We start from the raw sequence: 26952 nt of genomic DNA on the forward strand, positions 1-26952 counted from the left end.
GTTCTTATCTTCCTTTGGTTTTTGTGTTTAAGATTAGATTTATTATTATATACATGATGGAATCTTACCGCATTCGTGAGGTTGTGGAATTTGCTGATGGGGTGTTGGACCAATTTTTCAGCGTATGCTATCACTGATGATTTTGTCTCACTTGTTGATGAATATATCTCCATTAGAGTGGTGTTGACAGACCCTTGTATGTAATTATATATAGACTTCTTAAGTACCAAATAGAAATTGATAGTTGGGACCACCCTGATGTACCAACTTCAGGCCAACTTGAAATCATCACACATGCACATGAAAATGCTCAATCATTGACTACACCACCAGAAACACTCCAGGCTTGTTTCTTTAACAGTGAAAATGAATTCACTGCTATATCCAACCTGGTTATGTTCACCAACAAATATTTTACACCAGCTTTGACTCATTTGAGACAAAAAAAATCTTGCATTTTATTCAAGGATGCACTTATCTGTGTAAAAGTTATTGGACAAAGACAATCATTAGAGGTAAAAGGTACAGGCACAGTCGGTGGTTTTAAAATGAAACGGGTGCTAGATCCCTAGAATACACTGTTGCTGGAGATTTAACTATTCCCCAAGAAGATATTTTATATAATTGTATGGCAGTTATACCTTTGAGAAAAAGGGTAGTCTGTTAAAAGTGTGTATGTGTATTGCACATGGGCAGGATGGGTCAGAATAGGGTTCGCCTGTCATGCAATTGTACTACACAATTGTATTATTAATAGAACCATGATGGACCTTCATTGTTACCGATATGCAAAAATAATTAAAGTGGAGCAGCAGCTGCTAGATGAACCAGATTGATCATGAAATGCAAATGCATGTGTTTTTTGTAGATATACTATTTGTGGGTTTGTTGCAGCAACAGCTGTTGTTCTTGTTGTATCAGGAATCATAGTAAAAATAACCATAATAGACACACCAGTCAGAATTGTTGTTGTTGGGCTATATTAATAGTAACCAGTTACTCACCCATGGGACAGAGAAATCTAGCTGTTTTGCTAAACTTACTTTTCTTATCTCAGCCTAGTCATCTCAGACCAGTTGTCTCAGTCAAGGTGTCCATGTGCATAGAACTACTTTAAAAAAAAAGAAACCCTTGTTGTCCTCTGCTGTGCCTGATGTAATTGTTCTAAAATCAAACAACAACATCAATAACAATTATATAACAAAAACATAGTAACTTATGGTCAATCCATCTTTGAGAACACACCATACAAAAACATTTAGAGAGAGACAAAGACATACACACATACGATGTCGAACTTTTGGTATTATGCTAGTTTGTTCCACACATCGTGGTCAGTTTTATCCTATATGCAGGCCTAGCTCAGTACATTTTCAGGTCAGTGTCATTAAATGTAGCTAAAGCTACCTAACTAGTTTTAAATACTTCGTGTGAAACAAATTATGCAGGGTTCATATGGTCTTTTGAGAGTTTGAGAAAAATGAGGTAGCATTTTCAAGACCTTGACAGTTGGGAAAATCGAGCAGATTACCCTGAGGTCTTTAAAAGTCTTTGAAAATTGAAATAAACCCCATAATTTTAATTTCTTAGCATAAAAATTTATCACAAATAAAGTTGTCCAAGGTTGTTAGATTCGGGTGTATAGTCTGACTATACCACCCCATTTGTTTGTACCCCACTACCGATTTCAATAATGGAAACCTTTAATGTGATAAAAAATGCAAGAAACTTAGTCAATTCGTTCATTGAATTATAATTTCTAACCTGACTTTGAGTAGAGTGGCCCTAACATCCTCATAATCTGCACACTTCATGCCTAACGGGTTTTCAGTATAAGAGACGGACATGCTCGAGATCCATTTCCAGTTCCTGGACAAGTCCATTTACAGCAAAGGTGTGTGTGCATGACTACAAATGTACATACATATGTCATCTGCTTCTGATATTTCCAAAGTTGAATCAGGCAAAGGAAAAGAATGACAAAAAAAAAATTGCCTTTTACATGGATTTAACAAGCGGCTTAATTTCTATTTTCATATGTGCAAAGGGATATAATTCCAAACTCTTAATGTTATGGTAATTTACAGAATTATCCAGCAGTTACCGAATAGGATGAACTATGTCATTATGTTGTCTGATGGAACTAAAGTAGCCCATAGTGTACACAGTATGGTGCCATGTTAGTATGGAAAGTTCGTTACGCATGAATGGTGCAGGGGATGCCAGTATTAGTGCCATTCTGGTCAGTGATTCAATTGTCTTAGTTTTGTGCACTTTTTATCACTTAAACATTTTTGTTTTTGAAATCGGTAGGGGGTACAAACAAATGGGGATATATATCAGACTGTAGTCAAGGTTTACTGGTTTCTTTTCTTTGATGACCCGTTCAGTTTTATTTATTCGGCCATCCAAAGTTGGCCTTGGTGGCAACTTCAATAGCACATGCACTCTTCATCAAAGCAAGCTGGCTATACCCTTCATCAAAGGAAGTCAGCATTATAACTATTTTCAGCATGCATTTTATTTTCTAATTTCAAGGTGTTTGTTTTTCATAATCATATCATAGTATATATGTTTTTAGGTGTTATCTAATGCTAATGTTGTAAAGCGCTTAGAGCTTCTAAAGATCAGGCGCTATACAAAGTCATTATTATTATTATTGTTATTATTATTATAACATAAAATTGCCTAAGGTTGTTAGATTCGGATGTAGTCAGTTTTCCTGGCTTCTCTCTTTTCATAAATCGTTCAGTTTGATTGGAAGCATTCATCAACTTTAGCCAATCAAAATGTTGATTACACTAATTCATGTTTTTTTTAAAAACAAGACTGTTCAGCCATTTGAATTTTGGTTACATTAAACAAGTGCTCACTTGTTGTAGAAAGTGTGAGAAAGTAACACACTTGAGGATTCAAAATTTGTTCAGTGGATTTATGTCTTCAGTTTCATTTCTCCTTATGTTTAAAAATGCTAGGTCTTTGCTCTTTCAATGATATCTAGCTTGAATAAGAGAAGTACAAGGAATTGCAGAAAAAGGATAAAACAGGTAAACGAAAGGTGTTTTGTTATGGAGGAGGATTACTGCCATTATTATATGAGTGTATTTCCCAGTCTTCCATGATGCATTATTGTAAATGGCTGCTTGCAAGTGCTACTTTCGTAATTCTATCAATGTATATTGTATTCTTCATTGATGCAAATTGGACGTGGCAGTTTGCAAGTGCTACTTTCCTTCTGCATTATTTTAAATGACTGCTTGCAAGTGCTACATTCATAATTCTAATCATGAATTTTTTATTCTTCATTGATCCAAGCTGTAAATGGTTGCTTGCAAGTTGTTTTATCTACTTTCCTTCTGCGTCATTGTATCTTGTGATTTGCCAATTACTGAATTGATTCTGTAGTTTGTCTTATGACAAACACTATGTCAGTTATTACAAGTTTTGTATATTCTGTTTATAAACTTTACAATTATATCATACTGTTTTCATACAGATTTGGCCTTGCAACAATGTAAATACTAAGTTTTATTAGTATCGTCTTTGTTGTCCAACTCGTGTCACCATATGTTGTCATAATGGCATACTAGAGATTAGCATGGCATTATGACAGCAGACGGCATTCTAAATTTCTGAAGTTTTTCCTTTACCAGAAACAGTGAATGCTCCCCATGGAGCTTTACAACATTCATTTTGTGTCAATAACTCTTTCAGTCCCTTTGTTAAGGTGTACGTTAGCAACAGAGTTTTAATGGTCTCTAAAACCATATTCTTTCTCAAAGATCTAAGTGATTTATAGCACCTTACGGAAACAAAAATGCATACAATACAGCAGGGTGGTCCATCTTCTTCAACCCCAGTTTTGACACACTTAAGTATTTACCTTCACCATTTAAGAAATTTACTTCTTAGTGATATCTCTCATTACTTTGGAAACATTAGTTATTTTAGTAAAGATCAGAAATGACAATAATATATTCACTTGACATACTCTTCTTAATGAGCTTTCATCAGACGAACCCTGGTTGTAAGAATTGTATTGTATGTCACCCATTTTGATGCACCTCACAGATGTCTATTTTTTCCTATGATACTTTTGTACATATGCTTCTGTGAAAATAAAATATTTCAGAACAACATCAATAGCACATAACAAAATGTTTATAGGTAAAAGGACATTTAAAAAATTGAGCATTCTTTAAAGTTGTTCTTATTCGTATCACGATCTTCATTTCGGAACATATTTTGCTGCAAAACCTGAAATAATCAAACCAAGGAAAATCATGATCAAATCATGATAAAAATGTTTACTTGCAATTAGAAAGATTAGATTTAGTGTACCATTATTTTCCAATACTTAATTTGCATTGTTAATGTACAGAACCTCAACATTTGAATGTATTTATTAAAAAAAACAACCAAAAAACCAGCTTTAAAACTGGTTTGAATCCTTTAAAAATTTTTGTCTCTAAAAGTGGAAATAATCAGAGACAAAAGATGTTACAGGAGATTTTACTTTAATGTAATTCTTACCAGTATCAAATCAGTTAAAATTAATAATTTGGTTCAAGAATTTTAAAAATATAAATATAGCACCCTTGGGTTCTAATTATTAAGCTGCTCTTTGTCACATTAAAGATTTAAAAAAAGATTTAAAGAATTTTTGAAATATGAATGTAGTGATGCATGTTTCAGACTTGTTAATTGTGCTGCTCTTTGCAATATGAAAGTAGTTAGTGAACTATCTATGATCAAAGAAAGAGAGAGAAAGAAAGAGAGAGAGAGAGAGAATGCACCAAAACTGCATATTTCACTAAGTCATTGTAATTGTATACATGTATCCTGGGTTGATGAGTGTGTTTTGGGACAGTCTTCAGCAAGTATCAACAAAAGAATAAACTCTACTGATCTTACTTGATAATTATACAGGGTAGAATTTTACAGATCACTATCTTTTTATTTGGTTTTATTCTATTTAATTGCCTACATATATCCTGGGTAGTTGAGGATGTTTTGGGACAGTCTTTTGTTGTTTTAGGGTAGTCATGGGGTCTTTCAATTGGTGATAAATACCAATATGGGGAAAAAAACTCCCCTGATCTTACTCTATATTTATATAATGCATGATTTTACTGATCATTGCCCTTTTTAAGGTTTAATTCAGTATAATGGTATACATTTATCTTGGGTAGGTGTGAGTGTTTTCAGACAGTCTTGAGCTAGCCCCATTACTTTCAGGGTGACAGAAAAATTAAACTGTTGGATGTCTAATCCATGCATAAGTTGTTGGAAATAATCAAACATAAAATTTGCTGGACAGATTTGGGGAGGCCAACAAGTGTTAAAAACATTGCCTAAACTTTTAGAACAGTTTTAAAATTTGCTTTAATATTCTTCAAAGGAATAGACTATGGAAATCTTGAGGATGCAAACATTATGGTCAACAAGTATTGGTTGCTTGACTTGGTATTAGGTAAAGAACCGACAGTCTACCATTTTTCTGTTAAATGGCTTGTCAAATGGTCAGATGCAGGAATAGGTTGCAGATGTGCCTTAGATATCTTCTGATTGGGATTTCCTACCATTTGACAAGTGTGACAAGATCTATGGTACTTATAAACATCACTTTTTATTTTTGGCAAATAAAAATGATTCAGGATCTTGAGATAAGTCTTATTCACACCAAGGTGACCATGGATTTTTATGGGCTAGACTATGCATTTCCTGTCTATATGACTTAGGAACAACAATTTGATTGCTCACTGACCACTCATTACCAGTAGGTACATCAGGTATCTCCATTTTCTCATAATGACCCCATTTTTCACAAAGTAACAAACTGGTTCTTGTGTGGCTTTAATTTCTAAAATCCAGTATTGTGTCTTCTCTGAGGAATAATAGTACTTGGGGGAAAAATAAAGTTAAAAATAGGACTGTATATTGTTTTCATTTATTTATTTTGCTTTATTGCATAGTTATATTGTGCTGATATTTTTTGTATCATGGCAGTATTAGGATAAAATAATGATAAAATCATGGACAAATGAAGATGTTTATATGATGGTGATGTGATGGATGCTACAACAGCCTGAGCAGTGACTAGCCATAAAAATTATGTGGGGTTTATGTGTCTTATTCTTCTAATAGAAAACAATCACATCTGTACAAGATATATGTAAACAATTATTAATCTTTTTAACTCTACATTAATTTCATATCCAAATGTAGCAAGCACTTTTGGTACTGTACTGTAGCAGTAATAATACAAACAAATTGAGCTGATTACTGGTAGTGGTAGCAATGTTATTTATATTCAGCATATTATATTTTTATAATTGCTACCAAGGGAGTCTGATGTTTTATCAGTGAGGTACCATACAATCAGTCATCTTATCTGTACTATAAATATCGCTTCATATATGGTTGAACATGGTTTTAAATAATAAAAAAATGTAGTTTCCAGTTTGATATCTGTTGAAATAAAGTATCTCATAATCGTATGGAAGTGTTCTTTATGTTTACATATAGAAAATATATTTCATACTCTTAGAATTTCTTTTCTTATATAATGAAATATGTTCATATTTTTGTTGCATATATGCTTTGTATGTGATGTCCTTGTTTTAAGTCATCTGCCTCTTGCTGTTGTATCGGAATTGGAGATTTAAAAATGAATTGGAGATATGACATACTTGTCACAGACAACTAGTGACAATACTCGCTGGCTATTCCATAATCATCCATGCCATACATATACAGTATAAGAATTATGTATAATTTAATTATTTACCTTACTTCATGTTATATATATATCAAAACTCACTTGTTTCGACTGCAAGAACAAACTTAAAGACCTAATAATGTTTCCTACCTTAAATATTCTCAGCATGTTCTTTTTTTATGTTTTCTAATTTCATGGTGTTTGTTTTTGTAATCATAATATGTTTTTTATCTTATAGGTGTTTTCTAATGTTGTAAAGCACTTAGAGCTTCTAAGGATTAGGCGCTATACAAAGTCCTCATTATTATTATATATATATATATATATATAATTAAACTGCCACTGTAAACTGCATATTAACAGTAAAATTTAATTACATATGGTTGAGAGAATAAACAAAATCCTCATCTTTGTGATGTACTCTCTCTGTCTCTCTCTTGTGAGTAAAGAAGAAATGAAAGTATGGCCTCAAGGTGCAATTATCTGCATTTTGCTCAAACCTTATGAGGTCTTTACTGCAACAAAAAGCAGAATTTGCACTGCATTCTAAAATAATAAATATGCTCTAAACGGATAACATTGTGAATGAGAATATAAAAACAAATTAGGGCCTTAAACCTTGCTTGTAAGCGGCTATCCTATTCTGCCACCATGCGGCAGTGGTAAATTAAACAGGCAAAATGTTCAAATAAAATGGGGCGGGAAGGGTTAGCGGAAATACAATTTGATAAATTTAATTTATTGTTTTGTGCTGCTTGCAGGCCACCTCCTTTCTGAATGTTAATACTCTGAGACACCAGCTGCTGTATTTTAATTCGAATGATATTTTAAATAAGACGCCCAAACATGCCATGAAGTGGTATAATCTCTTGTTGCTTGGGTCAGGGGAGTAGTCGTATTGTAAGAAATTGACGTGTCACAGCCCCATCTCTTGTCATAATGAGACATTATTTTATGGTAACTTCCTTGATTCTAACTTGCAACGTGCATGATTTGGGAAGGTGCAGTTTGTGAAACTTGTGATATAGCAAGTTTAAAAATGGAATGTTAAAACTTGTAATAACTGACATAGCATTTGCCATACGACAAACTACAGAATCAATTCAGTAGTTGGCAAATTGCAAGATACAGGGACACAAAAGGAAAGTAGATCTAGGCACTTTCAAGCAGCCATTTACAGCTTGCATCAATTAAGAATAGAAAATTCATGAATAGAATTATGAATGTAGCACTTGCAAGCAGCCATTGACAATAATGCAGAAGGAAAGTAGCACTTGCAAACTGCCACGTATAATCTGCATCAATGAAAATACAATATACATTGATAGAATTATGAAAGTAACACTTGAAAGCGGGGCCCCAAGTGGCCGAGTGGTCTAAAGCGCTCTTCGTTACGGATCACTGCCATCTCACCTCTGTCTGCGGCGGTTCGAGTCTAAGATTCAGCCAATGTGGGCATGTGAGAAAGCTTGCCAGTAGCTTCTCGTGGGTCGGTGGTTCTTTCCGGGGTTTTCCGGGTTCTTCCTCCACCATTAATACTGGCTGCCATGTATAGCCTATCGTGCTGAAAAATGGCGTTAAACCCCACAACAACAACAACAACACTTGAAAGCAGCCATTTACAATAATTCATCAAGGAAGATTAGAAAATACATGCATAGAATTATGGTGGTAATCCCCCTCCATATTTTGTACATTGTGTAAAAAGACGATCAACTTGGCTTCAATGGGAGGAGCCCTTACAAGTCATGCCAAAGGTAAGATGCAAATTAGTACACACTAACTACACACTGTTATGAATTATGTGTGAGGCAGGAAGACAAGTAGATTCTCAGTGTGATTTAATATTGACTCAGTATGGAAAATTAGTGAAGTTATCCAATTGGACAGTCATCCCTTGAAATGCTTCAATAGAAGAGATGACAGCCTTTATGAAGTGTTTAATTCTGTCCTTTCCAAAAGAAAGGAATATGTTGAACTTTGGAATGTTCTCCAGAAAATGTTGTTGTTGTCACATGGGCAGGCAACAGTGGAGAGAGGAATTTCTGTCAACAAACAGGTATCTGTTGAGAACCTCAGCAGAGAAAGCCTCAGAGCTCAAAGGTTAATCATTGACACAATGAGAAAAGCCAGTCGACCTTTGGAAATCATCATTAGCAATGATGACATATGTCTCCTCTGATTGTGGTACTCTAAGTATGATCTGAGCAGCTGTCTTTTGAACTTTCTGAAGCTTCTGGAGCACATATTGAGATGAACCAGACAGAATTGTCCAGTCTTGAAAGTACTAATGAACACACGAGGTTTTAGTGGCATCAACTGAAAGATATTTGCAAATTGAGTGGATGCATCACAGCTCAAGATATGCAGCCTTGCATATGTTCATGACATGTTGGTGCAGTGTGAGTGTACTGTCCAGAGTAACACCTAGGTTTCATACTGATTGTGTGAATTTAATGTTGGTATTGCTGATATTTATTGTTTGAGGTAAAGGATGTGTTGTGTTGTGTTGTGATCAGAATGGCCTCAATTTTATCATCATTCATCTGCAGCTTGTTACATGTAAATGCACCTCTCTACACCTTGGATGGTAACATGAACTTCAGTTGGGTGGCTAGATTTGTATATTTGGGTGTCATCAGTGTACAATTGGTGAGACACTGGATGATGATATATGACACTTGAGAGCAACTGAGTGTACAGAATGAAGAGAACGGGTCCAAGAACATAGATCAACTGGGCTGGAGTGTATTCCATTTGCAGATACAATTTGTGTCCTGTTGACCAAGTAAGACTTGAACCACAGTAAGGCTGTATCATGAATGCCAAATACATGCTGGAGATGGTGAAGTAATATATCATGGTCTATTGTGTCAAATGCTGCAGACAAATCAAGGATGGTGAGGACTGTAATCTTTCCGCTATCCAATGCAGAGAGAAGTCATTAACTACTTTTAGAAGAGTAGTTTCAGTACTGTGGCAAGGGCAATATGCAGATTGTACATTGCTAAAAAGACTTTGAATTTAGATGAGCTACAAGCTGGGATAGAACAACCTTTTCTAAGATTTTTGATATGAATGGGAGATTAGAAACTGGGCGGTAGTTCTTTAAATCATTATGGTCTAGTGTTGGTTTCTTCAGCAGAGGCTTTACAATGGCAGTTTTGAAAAATGATGGGAATTCCCCGGATGAGAGAGAGAGGTATTAATAACATTAGTGAAGGCAATACTGGATCTAAGCACTCAAGCAGCAGTGATGTCTGTTAGTGCTAGCAAAATAATTTTGATTCGATTACATTGACTTATGTAGTCTCAATTTGATTAGTATTTGGTGGAAATTCATATAGTAATTAGTATGGCTAAATTGAAAACAATGTTGGCTGTTAATGGAAAATCATCATCAACTCTGAACACAAATAAGAAACTATGTGGTTGTGGACTTACAAACAACAAAAGTCGAGTAAAAAACCTTTTTTTTGTCATAGGCAGTTTTTGCTGGTCACTGATGTACATCACTTTGTGACTCTGGCTGCCAGTTTGTGCCACATCACCTTCATAGATTATTAATACTAATAATCCATGGGTTGCACAACACGTGTGACTCACTTGCTAAAATTAGCAAAGGTCTTGGGGGAAAGAGGCTGTGACTTAGAAAAGTAATAAAAATCCCAAAATCAGTTCTAACCATAGTTCTAGAGTTCATACCAAAAATTAAAGAAAAATTACCTGGTTATACTGAAGATTTAGCCTTCAGGTTCAATCGCAGAAGTTGCCTATTAAGTTAGTATTTCCAAGAAATCATTGAAATTCCATTCATAAATATAACAAATCTCTATAAATAATATAAATGCTTGAAATAAGGGCTGTTTCATTTAAACATTCATGGTACCCAGGGAATGCAATTTTTAATTAATATATGCCAGGTTACCCTTGATTTCACTTAGTTCATATTAAAACTTTTAGAAAATTCTAAATTGCATCTATGGATGAGTACCCCACATTAAACGTGCATTCCCTGGGCCCCAGATATATTTTAGTGGAACAACCCTAAGTAAACTGTTGATAAAGGTTATATTAATAGTTGTAAGTTCTTCTAGTGTCTGTTACTCTAATGTTAAGTATTTTTTATCATCTTATAACCTTTTATTAATTTTTTTTTGTTGATTTAATGACTTAGTATTGCTTACAAATTTAATTGAAGATTTCAAAGTTCTGAAATTATAGCATCTATCTAAACATTTTGTAGATTCTCATTCTGTTTTAGATGAATTGCTACTCAGAGAATTATAACAAGTTACAATATCATTCAAATCTGAGGAAAAACATTTTTAGAAGACTTCAGAAAATTGTATAAATTCAAAGTTGTTGCCATTTTAATACTATGTAGTTTTTAAAATTTGTACTTTATTTAGTGAGATAATTTTAATGAGATTTTCATAAAATAGTTAACTATAATTGTTCAGATGTTTTAAAAAGAAATAATTATGTGTTTCTTCATTTTTATTTTAATATTTTTACTTTTTTTAAGAACTTGAGACTTGTTATCTTCATTAATCTTTCTCACATCCTGGCTTGGAATTACTATTCTATATCATACTTTTATACCACTTAAGAATGTGTACAAGTGAAATATTTAGTCTCTGATATTAACATAGCTTCACAGAAGTCAAAGAATATACAAACAAGTTAATCATATATTTTAAATTTTTGTAAAATATTTGTATTTTATTTATCTGACAAAATATTTGTAATTAAATTGAAGTTGATGACTTTGTTATTTAAGATTTCTATTTCAAGATACCAAATGTTCAGTTGCATGAACATATATCAAACAATTGTGGAGTCAAATAAAAATTAATAACATAATTGGATAAAATACTCAGAATTGAAAAATGTCTAACATAGCAGGAGATGAACACAACATCAACAGGCAATACAGAAATTTCAATTTAGAAAAGTTTCTTATTATTCGTAAAATACAATAAAAGATTTGTCTAAATTAATCTCATTACAGATGTAAAATTCATTTTAATAAATACCAAATGTTCTTCTCATGATTCAGAATTAAAATTTCAAAATTGTATATATTAATGTTGACAATACACTGGATGTAGAATCTGAAAAACAGTCTATAATAAAATGTCAGAAGTAAAATTACAAAATTGTATATGTTAATGTTGACAATACACTGGATGTAGTATCCAAAAAACAATTTATAATAAAATGTCAGAATTAAAATTACAAAATTGTATATATTAATGTTGACAATACACTGGATGTAGAATCTGAAAAACAATCTATAATAAAATGTAAGAATTAGAATTACTAAATTGTATATATTAATGTTGACAATACACTGGATGTAGTATCCAAAAAACAATCTATAATAAAATGTCCGAATTAAAATTACAGAATTGTATATATTAATGTTGACAATACACTGGATGTAGAATCTGGAAAACAATCTATAATAAAATGTCCGAATTAAAATTACAAAATTGTTTATATTAATGTTGACAATACACTGGAAGTAGAATCTGGAAAACAGTCTATAATAAAATGTCCGAATTAAAATTACAAAATTGTATATATTAATGTTGACAATACACTGGATGTAGAATCTGGAAAACAATCTATAATAAAATGTCCGAATTAAAATCACAGAATTGTAGATATTAATGTTGACAATACACTGGATGTAGAATCTGAAAAACAATCTATAATAAAATGTCAGAATTAAAATTACAAAATTGTATATCTTAATGTTGACAATACACTGGATGTAGAATCTGGAAAACAATCTATAATAAAATGTCAATTAAACCTACAAAATTGTATATATTAATGTTGACAATACACTGGATGTAGAATCTGGAAAACAATCTATAATAAAATGTCCGAATTAAAATTACAAAATTGTATATATTAATGTTGACAATACACTGGATGTAGAATCTGGAAAACAATCTATAATAAAATGTCCGAATTAAAATTACAAAATTGTATATATTAATGTTGACAATACACTGGATGTAGAATCTGGAAAACAATCTATAATAAAATGTCCGAATTAAAATCACAGAATTGTAGATATTAATGTTGACAATACACTGGATGTAGAATCTGAAAAACAATCTATAATAAAATGTCAGAATTAAAATTACAAAATTGTATATCTTAATGTTGACAATACACTGGATGTAGAATCTGGAAAACAATCTATAATAAAATGTCAATTAAACCTACAAAATTGTATATATTAATGTTGACAATACACTGGATGTAGAATCTGGAAAACAATCTATAATAAAATGTCCGAATTAAAATTACAAAATTGTATATATTAATGTTGACAATACACTGGATGTAGAATCTGGAAAACAATCTATAATAAAATCTCTGAATTAAAATTACAAAATTGTATATATTAATGTTGACAATACACTGGATGTAGAATCTGGAAAACAATCTATAATAAAATGTCCGAATTAAAATTACAGAATTGTAGATATTAATGTTGACAATACACTGGATGTAGAATCTGGAAAACAATCTATAATAAAATGTCCGAATTAAAATTACAAAATTGTATATATTAATGTTGACAATACACTGGATGTAGAATCTGGAAAACAATCTATAATAAACTGTCCGAATTAAAATTACAAAATTGTGTATATTAATGTTGACAATACACTGGATGTAGAATCTGGAAAACAATCTATAATAAAATGTCAATTAAACCTACAAAATTGTATATATTAATGTTGATAATACACTGGATGTAGAATCTGGAAAACAATCTATAATAAAATGTCCGAATTAAAATTACAAAATTGTATATATTAATGTTGACAATACACTGGATGTAGAATCTGGAAAGCAATCTATAATAAACTGTCCGAATTAAAATTACAAAATTGTATATATTAATGTTGACAATACACTGGATGTAGAATCTGGAAAACAATCTATAATAAAATGTCAATTAAACCTACAAAATTGTATATATTAATGTTGATAATACACTGGATGTAGAATCTGGAAAACAATCTATAATAAAATGTACGAATTAAAATTACAAAATTGTATATATTAATGTTGACAATACACTGGATGTAGAATCTGGAAAAAAATCTATAATAAAATGTCAATTAAACCTACAAAATTGTATATACTAATGTTGATAATACACTGGATGTAGAATCTGGAAAACAATCTATAATAAAATGTCCGAATTAAAATTACAAAATTGTATATATTAATGTTGACAATACACTGGATGTAGTATCCAAAAAACAATCTATAATAAAATGTCAGAATTAAAATTACAGAATTGTATATATTAATGTTGACAATACACTGGATGTAGAATCTGGAAAACAATCTATAATAAAATGTTCGAACTAAAATTACAAAATTGTATATATTAATGTTGACAATACACTGGATGTAGAATCTGGAAAACAATCTATAATAAAATGTCAGAATTAAAATTACAGACTTGTATATATTAATGTTGACAATACACTGGATGTAGAATCTGGAAAACAATCTATAATAAAATGTCCGAATTAAAATTACAAAATTGTATATATTAATGTTGATAATACACTGGATGTAGAATCTGGAAAACAATCTATAATAAAATGTCAGAATTAAAATCACAAAATTGTATATATTAATGTTGACAATACACTGGATGTAGAATCTGGAAAGTAATCCATAATAAAATGTCCGAATTAAAATTACAAAATTGTATATATTAATGTTGACAATACACTGGATGTAGAATCTGGAAAACAATCTATAATAAAATGTACGAATTAAAATTACAAAATTGTATATATTAATGTTGACAATACACTGGATGTAGCATCCAAAAAACAATCTGTAATAAAATGTCAGAATTAAAATTACAAAATTGTATATATTAATGTTGACAATACACTGGATGTAGAATCTGGAAAACAATCTATAATAAAATGTCAATTAAACCTACAAAATTGTATATATTCATGTTGATAATACACTGGATGTAGAATCTGGAAAACAATCTATAATAAAATGTACGAATTAAAATTACAAAATTGTATATATTAATGTTGACAATACACTGGATGTAGAATCTGGAAAAAAATCTATAATAAAATGTCAATTAAACCTACAAAATTGTATATACTAATGTTGATAATACACTGGATGTAGAATCTGGAAAACAATCTATAATAAAATGTCCGAATTAAAATTACAAAATTGTATATATTAATGTTGACAATACACTGGATGTAGTATCCAAAAAACAATCTATAATAAAATGTCAGAATTAAAATTACAGAATTGTATATATTAATGTTGACAATACACTGGATGTAGAATCTGGAAAACAATCTATAATAAAATGTTCGAACTAAAATTACAAAATTGTATATATTAATGTTGACAATACACTGGATGTAGAATCTGGAAAACAATCTATAATAAAATGTCAGAATTAAAATTACAGACTTGTATATATTAATGTTGACAATACACTGGATGTAGAATCTGGAAAACAATCTATAATAAAATGTCCGAATTAAAATTACAAAATTGTATATATTAATGTTGATAATACACTGGATGTAGAATCTGGAAAACAATCTATAATAAAATGTCAGAATTAAAATCACAAAATTGTATATATTAATGTTGACAATACACTGGATGTAGAATCTGGAAAGTAATCCATAATAAAATGTCCGAATTAAAATTACAAAATTGTATATATTAATGTTGACAATACACTGGATGTAGAATCTGGAAAACAATCTATAATAAAATGTACGAATTAAAATTACAAAATTGTATATATTAATGTTGACAATACACTGGATGTAGCATCCAAAAAACAATCTGTAATAAAATGTCAGAATTAAAATTACAAAATTGTATATATTAATGTTGACAATACACTGGATGTAGAATCTGAAAAACAATCTATAATAAAATGTCAGAATTAGAATTACAAAATTGTATATATTAATGTTGATAATTCACTGGATGTAGTATCCAAAAAACAATCTGTTATAAAATGTCCGAATTAAAATTACAAAATTGTATATATTAATGTTGACAATACACTGGATGTAGAATCTGGAAAACAATCTATAATAAAATGTCAGAATTAAAATTACAGAATTGTAGATATTAATGTTGACAATACACTGGATGTAGAATCTGGAAAACAATCTATAATAAAATGTCCGAATTATAATTACAAAATTGTATATATTAATGTTGACAATACACTGGATGTAGAATCTGGAAAACAATCTATAATAAAATGTCCGAATTAAAATTACAAAACTGTATATATTAATGTTGACAATACACTGGATGTAGAATCTGGAAAACAATCTATAATAAAATGTCAGAATTAAAATCACAAAATTGTATATATTAATGTTGACAATACACTGGATATAGAATCTGGAAAACAATCTATAATAAAATGACAGAATTAAAATTACAAAATTGTATATATTAATGTTGACAATACACTGGATGTAGAATTTGGAAAACAATCTATAATAAAATGTCCGAATTAAAATTACAAAATTGTATATATTAATGTTGACAGTACACTGGATGTAGTATCTGGAAAACAATCTATAATAAAATCACACAATTAAAATTACAAAATTGTATATATTAATGTTGACAATACACTGGATGTAATATCTGGAAAACAATCTATAATAAAATATCAGAATTAAAATTACAAAATTATATATATTAATGTTGATAATTCACTGGATGTAGTATCCAAAAAACAATCTATAATAAAATGTCAGAATTAAAATTACAAAATTGTATATGTTAATGTTGACAATACACTGGATGTAGAATCTGGAAAACAATCTATAATAAAATCACAGAATTAAAATTACAAAATTGTATATATTAATGTTGACAATACACTGGATGTAATATCTGGAAAACAATCTATAATAAAATGTCAGAATTAAAATTACAAAATTGTATATATTAATGTTGACAATACCCTGGATGTAATATCTGGAAAACAATCTATAATGAAATGTCAGAATTAAATTACAACATTGTATATATTAATGATGACAATACACTGGATGTAGAATCTGGAAAACAATCTATAATAAAATGTCAGAATTAAAATTACAAAACTGTATATATTAATGTTGACAATACCCTGGATGTAATATCTGGAAAACAATCTATAATAAAATGTCAGAATTAAAATTACAAAATTGTATATGTTAATGTTGACAATACACTGGATGTAATATCTGGAAAACAATCTATAATAAAATGTCAGAATCAAAATTACAAAATTGTATATATTAATGTTGACAATACACTGGATGTAGTATCCAAAAAACAATCTATAATAAAATGTCAGAATTAAAATTACAAAATTGTATATATTAATGTTGACAATACCCTGGATGTAATATCTGGAAAACAATCTATAATGAAATGTCAGAATTAAATTACAACATTGTATATATTAATGATGACAATACACTGGATGTAGAATCTGGAAAACAATCTATAATAAAATGTCAGAATTAAAATTACAAAACTGTATATATTAATGTTGACAATACCCTGGATGTAGTATCCAAAAAACAATCTATAATAAAATGTCACAATTAAAATTACAGAATTGTATATATTAATGTTGACAATACACTGGATGTAGAATCTGGAAAACAATCTATAATAAAATGTTCGAATTAAAATTACAAAATTGTATATATTAATGTTGACAATACACTGGATGTAGAATCTGGAAAACAATCTATAATAAAATGTCAGAATTAAAATTACAAAATTGTATATATTAATGTTGACAGTACACTGGATGTAGAATCTGGAAAACAATCTATAATAAAATGTCAGAATTAAAATCACAAAATTGTATACATTAATGTTGACAATACACTGGATGTAGAATCTGGAAAATAATCTATAATAAAATATCCGAATTAAAATTACAAAATTGTATATATTAATGTTGACAATACACTGGATGTAGTATCCAAAAAACAATCTATAATAAAATGTCAGAATTAAAATTATAAAATTGTATATATTAATGTTGACAATACACTGGATGTAATATCTTTAAAACAACCTATAATAAAATGTCAGAATTAAAATTACAAAATTGTATATATTAATGTTGACAATACACTGGATGTAGAATCTGAAAAACAATCTATAATAAGATGTCAGAATTAGAATTACAAAATTGTATATATTAATGTTGACAATACACTGGATGTAGTATCTGGAAAACAATCTATAATAAAATGTCCGAATTAAAATTACAAAATTGTATATATTAGTGTTGACAATACACTCTATGTAGAATCTGGAAAACAATCTATAATAAAATGTCAGAATTAAAATTACAAAATTGTATATATTAATATTGACAATACACTGGATGTAGAATCTGGAAAACAATAATAAAATGTCAGAATCAAAATTACAAAATTGTATATATTAATGTTGACAATACACTGGATGTAGAATCTGGAAAACAATCTATAATAAAATGTCAGAATTAAAATCACAAAATTGTATATATTAATGTTGATAATACACTGGATGTAGTATCCAAAAAACAATCTATAATAAAATGTCAGAATTAAAATTACAAAATTGTATATGTTAATGTTGACAATACACTGGATGTAGAATCTGGAAAACAATCTATAATAAAATGTCAGAATTAAAATTACAAAATTGTGTCTATTAATGTTGACAATACACTGGATGTAGTATCCAAAAAACAATCTATAATAAAATGTCAGAATTAAAATTACAAAATTGTGTATACTAATGGTGACAATACACTGGATGTAGAATCTGGAAAACAATCTATAATAAAATGTCAGAATTAAAATTACAAAACTGTATATATTAATGTTGACAATACACTGGATGTAGAATCTGGAAAACAATCTATAATAAAATGACAGAATTAAAATTACAAATTGTGTATATTAATGTTGACAATACCTTTGATGTAATATCTGGAAAACAATATAATAAAATGTCAGAATTAAAATTACAAAATTGTATATATTAATGTTGACAATACACTGGATGTAGTATCCAAAAAACAATCTATAATAAAACATCAGAATTAAAATTACAAAATTGTATATATTAATGTTGACATAATAATGTACACTGGATGTAGAATCTGGAAAACAATCTATAATAAAATGTCTGAATTAAAATTACAGAATTGTATATATTAATGTTGACAATACCCTGGATGTAATATCTGGAAAACAATCTATAAAAAAGTGTCAGAATTAAAATTACAAAATTGTATATATTAATGTTGACAATACACTGGATGTAGAATCTGGAAAACAATCTATAATAAAATATCCGAATTAAAATTACAGAATTGTAGATATTAATGTTGACAATACACTGGATGTAGAATCTGGAAAACAATCTATAATAAAATGTCCGAATTAAAATTACAAAATTGCATATATTAATGTTGACAATACACTGGATGTAGAATCTGGAAAACAATCTATAATAAAATGTCAGAATTAAAATTACAAAATTGTGTATGTTAATGTTGACAAGACACTGGATGTAGTGTCCAAAAAACAATCTATAATAAAATGTCAGAATTAAAATTACAAAATTGTGTATATTAATGTTGACAATACACTGGATGTAGAATCTGGAAAACAATCTATAATAAAATGTCAGAATTATGAAAACAAACCTTAAGTTCAGTTGGTATTGCAATTTTGAAAGTATGTTCGATAATTACAAACGTTAACCAATTGTTTAAAGAGGAGATGACTGTATTACCAAAATTGTATGAATAGTTATAATTTATAGCTGAAATAAAGATTAAAGACAAAAAAGCAAAATAAATTATGAATTTAAATAAAAGGTATAATTAAGTAATATATGCCATATGAATATGAATGAAATAAGTTCTGGTCCTAGGGTAGTAGGTATAATATTTTTTTAAAAAACATTAGAGACCACAGCCATCAAACTGGTAAATATAAAGGACCAGCATATCATGACTGTAGTTTAAATATCCAAAATCTATCTGGATATGATTAATACCTAAGTTCAAACTTGGAGTATGGGTTTATATCATCAAATCTTGGGTGAGTCTGATCATCAGTGAAATCCATGCACATTAATGAGGTGGTCTTGCACCCAGTTGGCTAACCTTGTGAACACTCTGGAGGCCATATTTCAAATCCAAAATTGATACAACTTTGATTAAATCTTGATAGTGATGAACTATGTCTGATGTGGAAGGATACAAATTTGCAAATGGTCAGTCATGATAGACTACTTGGTGTTCTGGTAGATAATAACCTATCATAGACTGAACATATCAAACATATCAGTAAAAAAGTCAATTCAAGTTTATGGTTTCTCAGTAGGATAAGACAATTTCTCCCTGAAAGGTACAGAAAACTATTTTATAACAGTTACATACAACCCTATTTGGACTACTGTAATACAGTATGGGGTAATTCAAATGATGAAAACATAGCAAAGCTGGCACATCTTCAGAAAAGAGCATTTGGGCTAATATCAATCCAGAAAGAAAGCAAGGAAAAAGTAGCTGGTAGGTTAAAAATATTACATATTAAAGACTGAATCTGAGAAAAGCCAAATTAATGTACAGGATATCCCATAATACTGCTCCTGAATATTTACAATCACTATTCCAGTATAGGCTACCTGGTAATACTCCCCACCTGCGATCCATGTCTACCAAACAGTATAAAATTCCCAAACCAAATAAGGAGTTATTTAAAAATGTTTCCAATACTCTGGAACTCTGCTCTGGAATAGTATTCCAGTTGAGATTAGAAATGCCCACTCAATTTCCTTCTTCCAAACCCAATATATCCAGTGGCTTCAGAGATGCAGCTAAAATAAATAAATTCCTTTGCATGAGGGCCTCAAGGCAGATTAGTTCATAGCTAATTGTGTTACCCTCTTTAAATAAAGTCATTATTATTATTATTATTAATATTATATGCATGTGTCATCAAGATGTTAGATGAGGTAGATAATTAGTGAGATTGACACATATTGATGGCTCAGAGGTGATGTTGCATCTGAGCTTTTTACTCCTCTAGGAGCAATATTCTGATCTTATTTGGATCAGACTTGAAATATGGGCTTGTATTTATACATCATTAAGATCATGTATGGGTTCAGTAAGAAGGTCCATGGGGATCCATGCATACTATTGGCTGACCTTGATACAACTCTGGATTACAGATTTCTGATAAAATTGGAATATATATTCTTATGGCTATAAATTTTGTACTCAAGAAGGAGCCAAAATTTGACCATGATTTCCTCCAAGTACATAAATAATTCTGGCTTCTAAGTCCAACCATATTCTTAAATGACGCTTAAACTCCTTTTTCATAGAGGTTTCCTGGTTACTACTGAACAAGCCTATAAACCTATGCCATAGCCTCACTTTACATGCAAAACAAGATGAGTAATGTTCTTGGTAATAAATCCGTTTCTTTAAGTTCCAGCAGTTTGTCCAATTGGGCTGTAAATAATTGTCAAAACTAATGCTGGCATTTCTGTGCCCAGTCCCCATCAGAGCCTCTCACATTGTCCCACCAGAAGTATTCAGCCTGGCCTAGGACATACATTTTTATAGTTATTCAGCTGGTAAAATCATCTGTGATGCAAAATTTGACAACTGTACAGTAACTATAAATCACATATATGGGTCTGCTTCCCCCATACATCAAATAACTTGTGACATTGACAGGCATTGTACAGTACTATAGTGAAAATTTGTGCTTTTCAATGCACTTTATTCATAAAACTGATATTCATGTGCATATGAACTGATCAAAATGTAATTTGGTTTACAATTTATGATGATCATATGATAAAAGGTTAAAATGTGTCTTTTGTGTTTCAGTTACTTATATTATATATTAATTAAATCAACTGACACTTGAAAGATTTATAAGAAAAATATCATTATCATAGTAATTTGATGTTGATTGCTGGATCACATCTTGTTGCCAGCAATCTGGATTCATAATGGATGCTTTGCATCTCATTACGATGTAGAAATCAAGTTTAATATCATTAATATGTTTACCTGTAGCTTTTGCATAACTTACCTTTTCCAGGACAGAATTACCCTCATACATGTAATGAAAATTCATCTTCTCATAGATAGACCCTTCAAGAGAGTGTTCAGTAAGGTTCAGACCATACAACACAGACCCAGTCTGTTCAGCCACAGCACTGGCCCATGCATAGTAATCTTTTTTTTCTTCAGATGATTCCCTTTGTATTAGTTTTTTTAACCACCCTATCTAATATTTTGTCTTTAGCTTATGTTTGAAACATACATCAGGCATTTGCTCTGGTTTTTAAGTGTTCCCAAGTTCGCTAACCTTGACCCATTGGATTTTATTGGTTAATTTCACTCTCTTGAGAGTTTATAGGCAGTTGTCATGATTTTCAGCATTGCCCTTTTAAACGTCACCCCTACCCTGGTGATAAAGTGTTTGTTGTTATTGCTATTATTCTGATCTCATGGGTAGGTATTGTCTCTCATTCATTCCCATAATTGATTGTGAACTCCATTTCAGTTGTTTTTTTTTTAAATAAAGGACCAAGGTAAATATGATGATTTTGTTGATTATGAGGTGGTTGAGTTTTAGACTTGTGAAAAGGAATGCACACCATTGTAATTTTTATATCTGTGTTTATGTGATTGTACACCATCTAATCTCTTTTAGTGAGTCAGGATAGCAATCCACTTGTTTATTCCTTATTATATTATTGTTTGCTGCCAATACTTAGGTGAATAAGTATTTCTCTGTTGGCAAGTCATGCTTGACCACAGTTAGCACAAACATCCTTTATCATAACTACATATATTTCTTGTTTGTCTTCATTATTTGGGTAGAGTATTGAACTTTTAGACAGTGGTTAATTTACAGATTTCAAACCACTCAATTATTATCATTATACTCTACAGACAAGATAATGGTGTGAATACATAATTGTAAACTTTCAATTATTGTTCTTTTGAGACATTCTACAAATGGACAGACAAGTTCTCAACTCTGCTTCCTCCAGTCAGACAAGGTTTGGTTTGGGACCCCACATTGAGTAGATGCACCTATAAGGGGATGAGGAAAGGGCATTCTTCCTCATCTCAACCATGGATCATAGGGTTCTTTGCAGGGTTTTTGCAGGTTATTCCTCAACCATTTATACTGGCCGCCATGTGTAGCCTATCTTTTGCTGAAAAATGGCATTAAGTCCTACAATAACAACAAGAGACAGTTCCCTCAATCTTCATGAGGAGTTGCGTGTTGGGCGTCTACTTAGCCCCATGCCTTTTCTCCACATCAGAAAGACACATGGCCACATAATCGTACCTCCCAAGAGTGGGAGCAGGACAAAAACATTATGTCAGTCCTCAAAGACTGTCCTCCTTCTGGTCCCTAGCTTCCTCCCACCCATTGACCCAGGAAGTAGAGGTCTGGTCCTGCGGTAAGTTGTGAAATGAATTTTGCCATTTTCTACTCCAGTATTTGTGTTCCAATCCCTCAGGCTTGAAAAACACAAATTCTCTCCTTCTTGGAGAGACTCTTCAGTTATTCCTGTCTCAGATATCTTGTTGCTTCCACCACACTCAGTCATGGTCAGGTTTAGTTAAGGCCATGAGTTTCCTAGGCAGCTAAATGGGTGGTCCGTACCCCTTCTATGTCGAGACCTTTGGTCACAGCAGCCATATACAGGGTACACTCCCCTGCCTGGTCCCTTAAACCCCCAGCCATGGATGCATCTGTTAAAGGAGGAATCCATGTCTTTACCTGCATTACAGGGTTTGCTGGATGCTGACAAAACATCTGGGCATGTGTTGTCCATGTCTGTGGTGCTATCAGTGGAGCAGGTTCACCTCGATAGGGATTTTGCTATGGACATTAAGATCTTATTGAAGCACAGTAAAAACCTTTTTCAGGCAGCTTCTCCCAGAAGCAGACACCCTCTTCTGAGGGCTTATCCTCTTGATAGCTTCCCAGGACCTGATGAAACAAAACCAGTCCCTTGTGTCTGCTCCTGGCCCATCAAAACTGGCCAAGAAGTGAGATCATCCTGATGACGCTCATGGGCTATAAAAATGTTCCTTAAACCCATGCATCCACTTTCCAAGAAGCAACCCAGATTTAAATCTCCCTCTCACATATCAGGTGGTAGACAGGGTTGCCAGAAAAGCCTGGGGAAGAAGTTTTCAGGTTCTTCTCCCTTTCCTAAAGACATAGGGAGAAGGGCAGCACTGTTTCATATGTGCCTTAATAACCACTTTTCAGAAGTTTGAGAATAATATATGCATTTTGGGTTCTCTCTGCAAAAAGAGGATATTGGCTTTAGTTCTGGGAATACCTTTCACATGAGGTTCCTCCAGTCAGTCTGGTGTGGTTAAAGGAAGAGTGCAGTAGAGAAAATGATAAAAGACCAGTTTCTAGCCTTCTGCTCTCAGATCTTTCCTTGTATGGAACAAGGGTGAAAATTTTAGGCTAATTATAGATCATTCCACTCTAAACCAGGAATTATCTCAAGTTTTGCTTGAACTGGAAGGTTTTCCAATTCCATGCTCTTCACCCAAAGCTATTACTAGAATCTTTCGAGTAGTAGCCATCCACTTAAGGTGACTGGGGATTCCTATCCTCCAGTCTGTCAATGACCAATTGATCCACAGTGGCCTTTTAGAATTTCTCAGACAAGATCCTTTTTTGAAATACAGAAATATTGAAGCATTTCCTTTACAGGATTCATATATGGGAGTATGAATTTCCTCAGAAATGGGGGATTAGTCTATGTCCCTTGGGACAGAGCAAACATAATCCTGGTCCTGTTGGATGCACTGAAAGCAAAACCTTGTATGCTTGACTATATATTATTGCTTTTGAAGACTTTGAATGACATGGCAGACCTGGTTCTCCTACCAAGATTGCACTTGAACCTTCTCCAGTTTCTGCTTTTGGCAAACTGGAAACTGCACAGATTTTGGATGGGATTTTCATGTTTATACTACATGTATGTGTAACTTTGCTTATATTTTGTTGATTCTATAAATTGATGCAAATAAAGAAGTAATGGCAGCTAACGAGAACTTCTTTGATTGTCTGCCATTTGTCTAGATATTACTATCACCTTTATCTCTAGTTTACTTATTACATGTTTCTCTGTATTTACTTTTTAGACCCTCCATCTATAATATGGAAGAGTTGCATCAACATTACTCCATGAAGATAAGACAGTGTAACAGTGCTATAGCATCATCTTGTCTAGAATTCATGGTCAATCTTTTCAGGTGGGTGTACTGTAGAATACTAAAATACATATATTCTCCTTTTGAATAATTGGACCAAATAATTCAATGAAAGGTGGTAGGTATGGTAGCTTAGACTATAAGTCTACAGAGATAAATTTTCTGTGTATCTGTAAATATACAGATGGTACAGTCCATTTTTAGGAGTAAGCTAGTTGATTAATTTCTTTCAAATAAAAAAATTATAAGTCTATGAAGACATAACCTTAGCTGATGGATCATTATTTTTTTATTTTAGCTATGAAGTTTTCAGTAACTAGATAAAAGTGATGAATTCTATTTGTTTATGTTCTATATATTATTTATTGCTTACATTTACAATAGACCTGTCTATTCTTGCTTGTTATTTCAGAGATATCTCCAGATATATTTAATATGCACTAGGAAGTAATTAACCTTATTCGCTTCCATAAATCCAGCTCTATAATTGGTTCTTGTTTATAGGTAGACCCACATATATCAGTCCCCTTGTTGAGATAGCTGGTGTGGTTTATCCTTTGGAAAATGCAGATGTGTATAACATTGCCACCGATACATTGAATTATTTTATGCCTCAATCTCTTAAGGCTAAAAAATCACTGATAAAGAAGAAGGTCTCTCAGTCAGTGCCTTTTTTAGCCTTTCATACAGTTCCAGTCCCACTTTTGGCCAAAGTGCCACAGACACTCTTAACCCTTTACCTCATAGAGTGTATGGCATTTTAGGCAGTTGATACAAATGTACCAGAGTTACACAGAACAGTGCACTATAAATAGAACACCTATTACCTATTTGACTACATACACATAGGCCTGTCTGTTAACTGTGAAGTATATGGTACATTTAATTAACCATTTTATATTTTGGTGCACATCTAATATGTATACAAAGATTTAAGATTAAAATCCAGTTGTTATAGCTGTATAATTATTTTTCATGAAAGAATTTCTTTATATGATTTAAAACCTTGAGAGAACTCATTCATCATCAAGCCACTGAAGCTGCGTGACCAACCATATCTGCCATTTGTTGTAATTGAAATTTACAAGTTCTTTGGCTATGTCTGCATCACTAAATCATCAGAATTTGATCATTTATAGCAAATAATTGTTGTTAACATCACTATCAGAGCCTTTACTGAAGTTAGTGAAGCTTTCATAGTAGTGATTCTAATTGTGCAAACTTGAGAAAGTACTTAACAAAATCTGTGGCCTCCATTTTGGAGAGTGGAGAATCCAACCCTGTTACATTCAATAGCAGATTACAATTAGAGCTTAAACAGTGACCATGTGATCTGACATAATGGTCATTCACATCGATGAATGTAGTATCTAATAGGTGGTTTTCCCAGAAGGTGGCGCTATGAAAACCAGATAAAAATGTCTGATGTTTTCAGCAGGCATAGAAAGGCACTTCCATGAGAATGGTGTAGAGGTGTCCAAAGGTGCTTGCATGAGGTAAAGGGTTATGTAGTTATACTAGCTATGAACAGATTCCAAGGCTATTACCATCACAGTATTAAAAGATATGTAAACTGATACTGGAGAACCCTACACAACACTTGCATGCCAGTGTCAGCTCTTTTAATTTTTCCCCAAGATTCCCAATACTGGACCTTTGGATCTGATGTTGGCTGGTCCCATACTTTATCAGCCTCAGTTCAGGCATCATCACAGTCTATGCCCAGTGTTCTCAGTACTGAATATAGTGATTGGTCCTCCCAACCTAAGCAAGCCTGCACTAAAGAAGTCAATATTATCTGATATTGGGTGATAGATCATCTCATTTTGAGCTTAATGTTCGAAAGAATCTG

The 26952-nt window shown here is 31.5% G+C and overlaps 1 protein-coding gene across 4 annotated transcripts in view; it reads left to right on the plus strand.

The window, feature by feature from the left end:
• LOC149784426 (DENN domain-containing protein 3-like) overlaps nucleotides 1–26952 on the plus strand; it is a 432202-nt gene that overhangs the window by 106698 nt on the left and 298552 nt on the right. For all 4 annotated transcript variants that reach the window (XM_089932491.1, XM_089932490.1, XM_089932493.1 and 1 more), the window contains one exon: nucleotides 25032–25142. In XM_089932491.1, the coding sequence (XP_089788617.1) occupies nucleotides 25032–25142 (111 nt within the window). The remainder of the gene's footprint in view (nucleotides 1–25031; nucleotides 25143–26952) is intronic.

The sequence above is a fragment of the Sinohyriopsis cumingii genome, chromosome 14, assembly GCF_028554795.1.
Source record: "Sinohyriopsis cumingii isolate HCF-2022 chromosome 14, ASM2855479v2, whole genome shotgun sequence".
In the NCBI taxonomy this organism is placed as follows: domain Eukaryota; kingdom Metazoa; phylum Mollusca; class Bivalvia; order Unionida; family Unionidae; genus Sinohyriopsis; species Sinohyriopsis cumingii.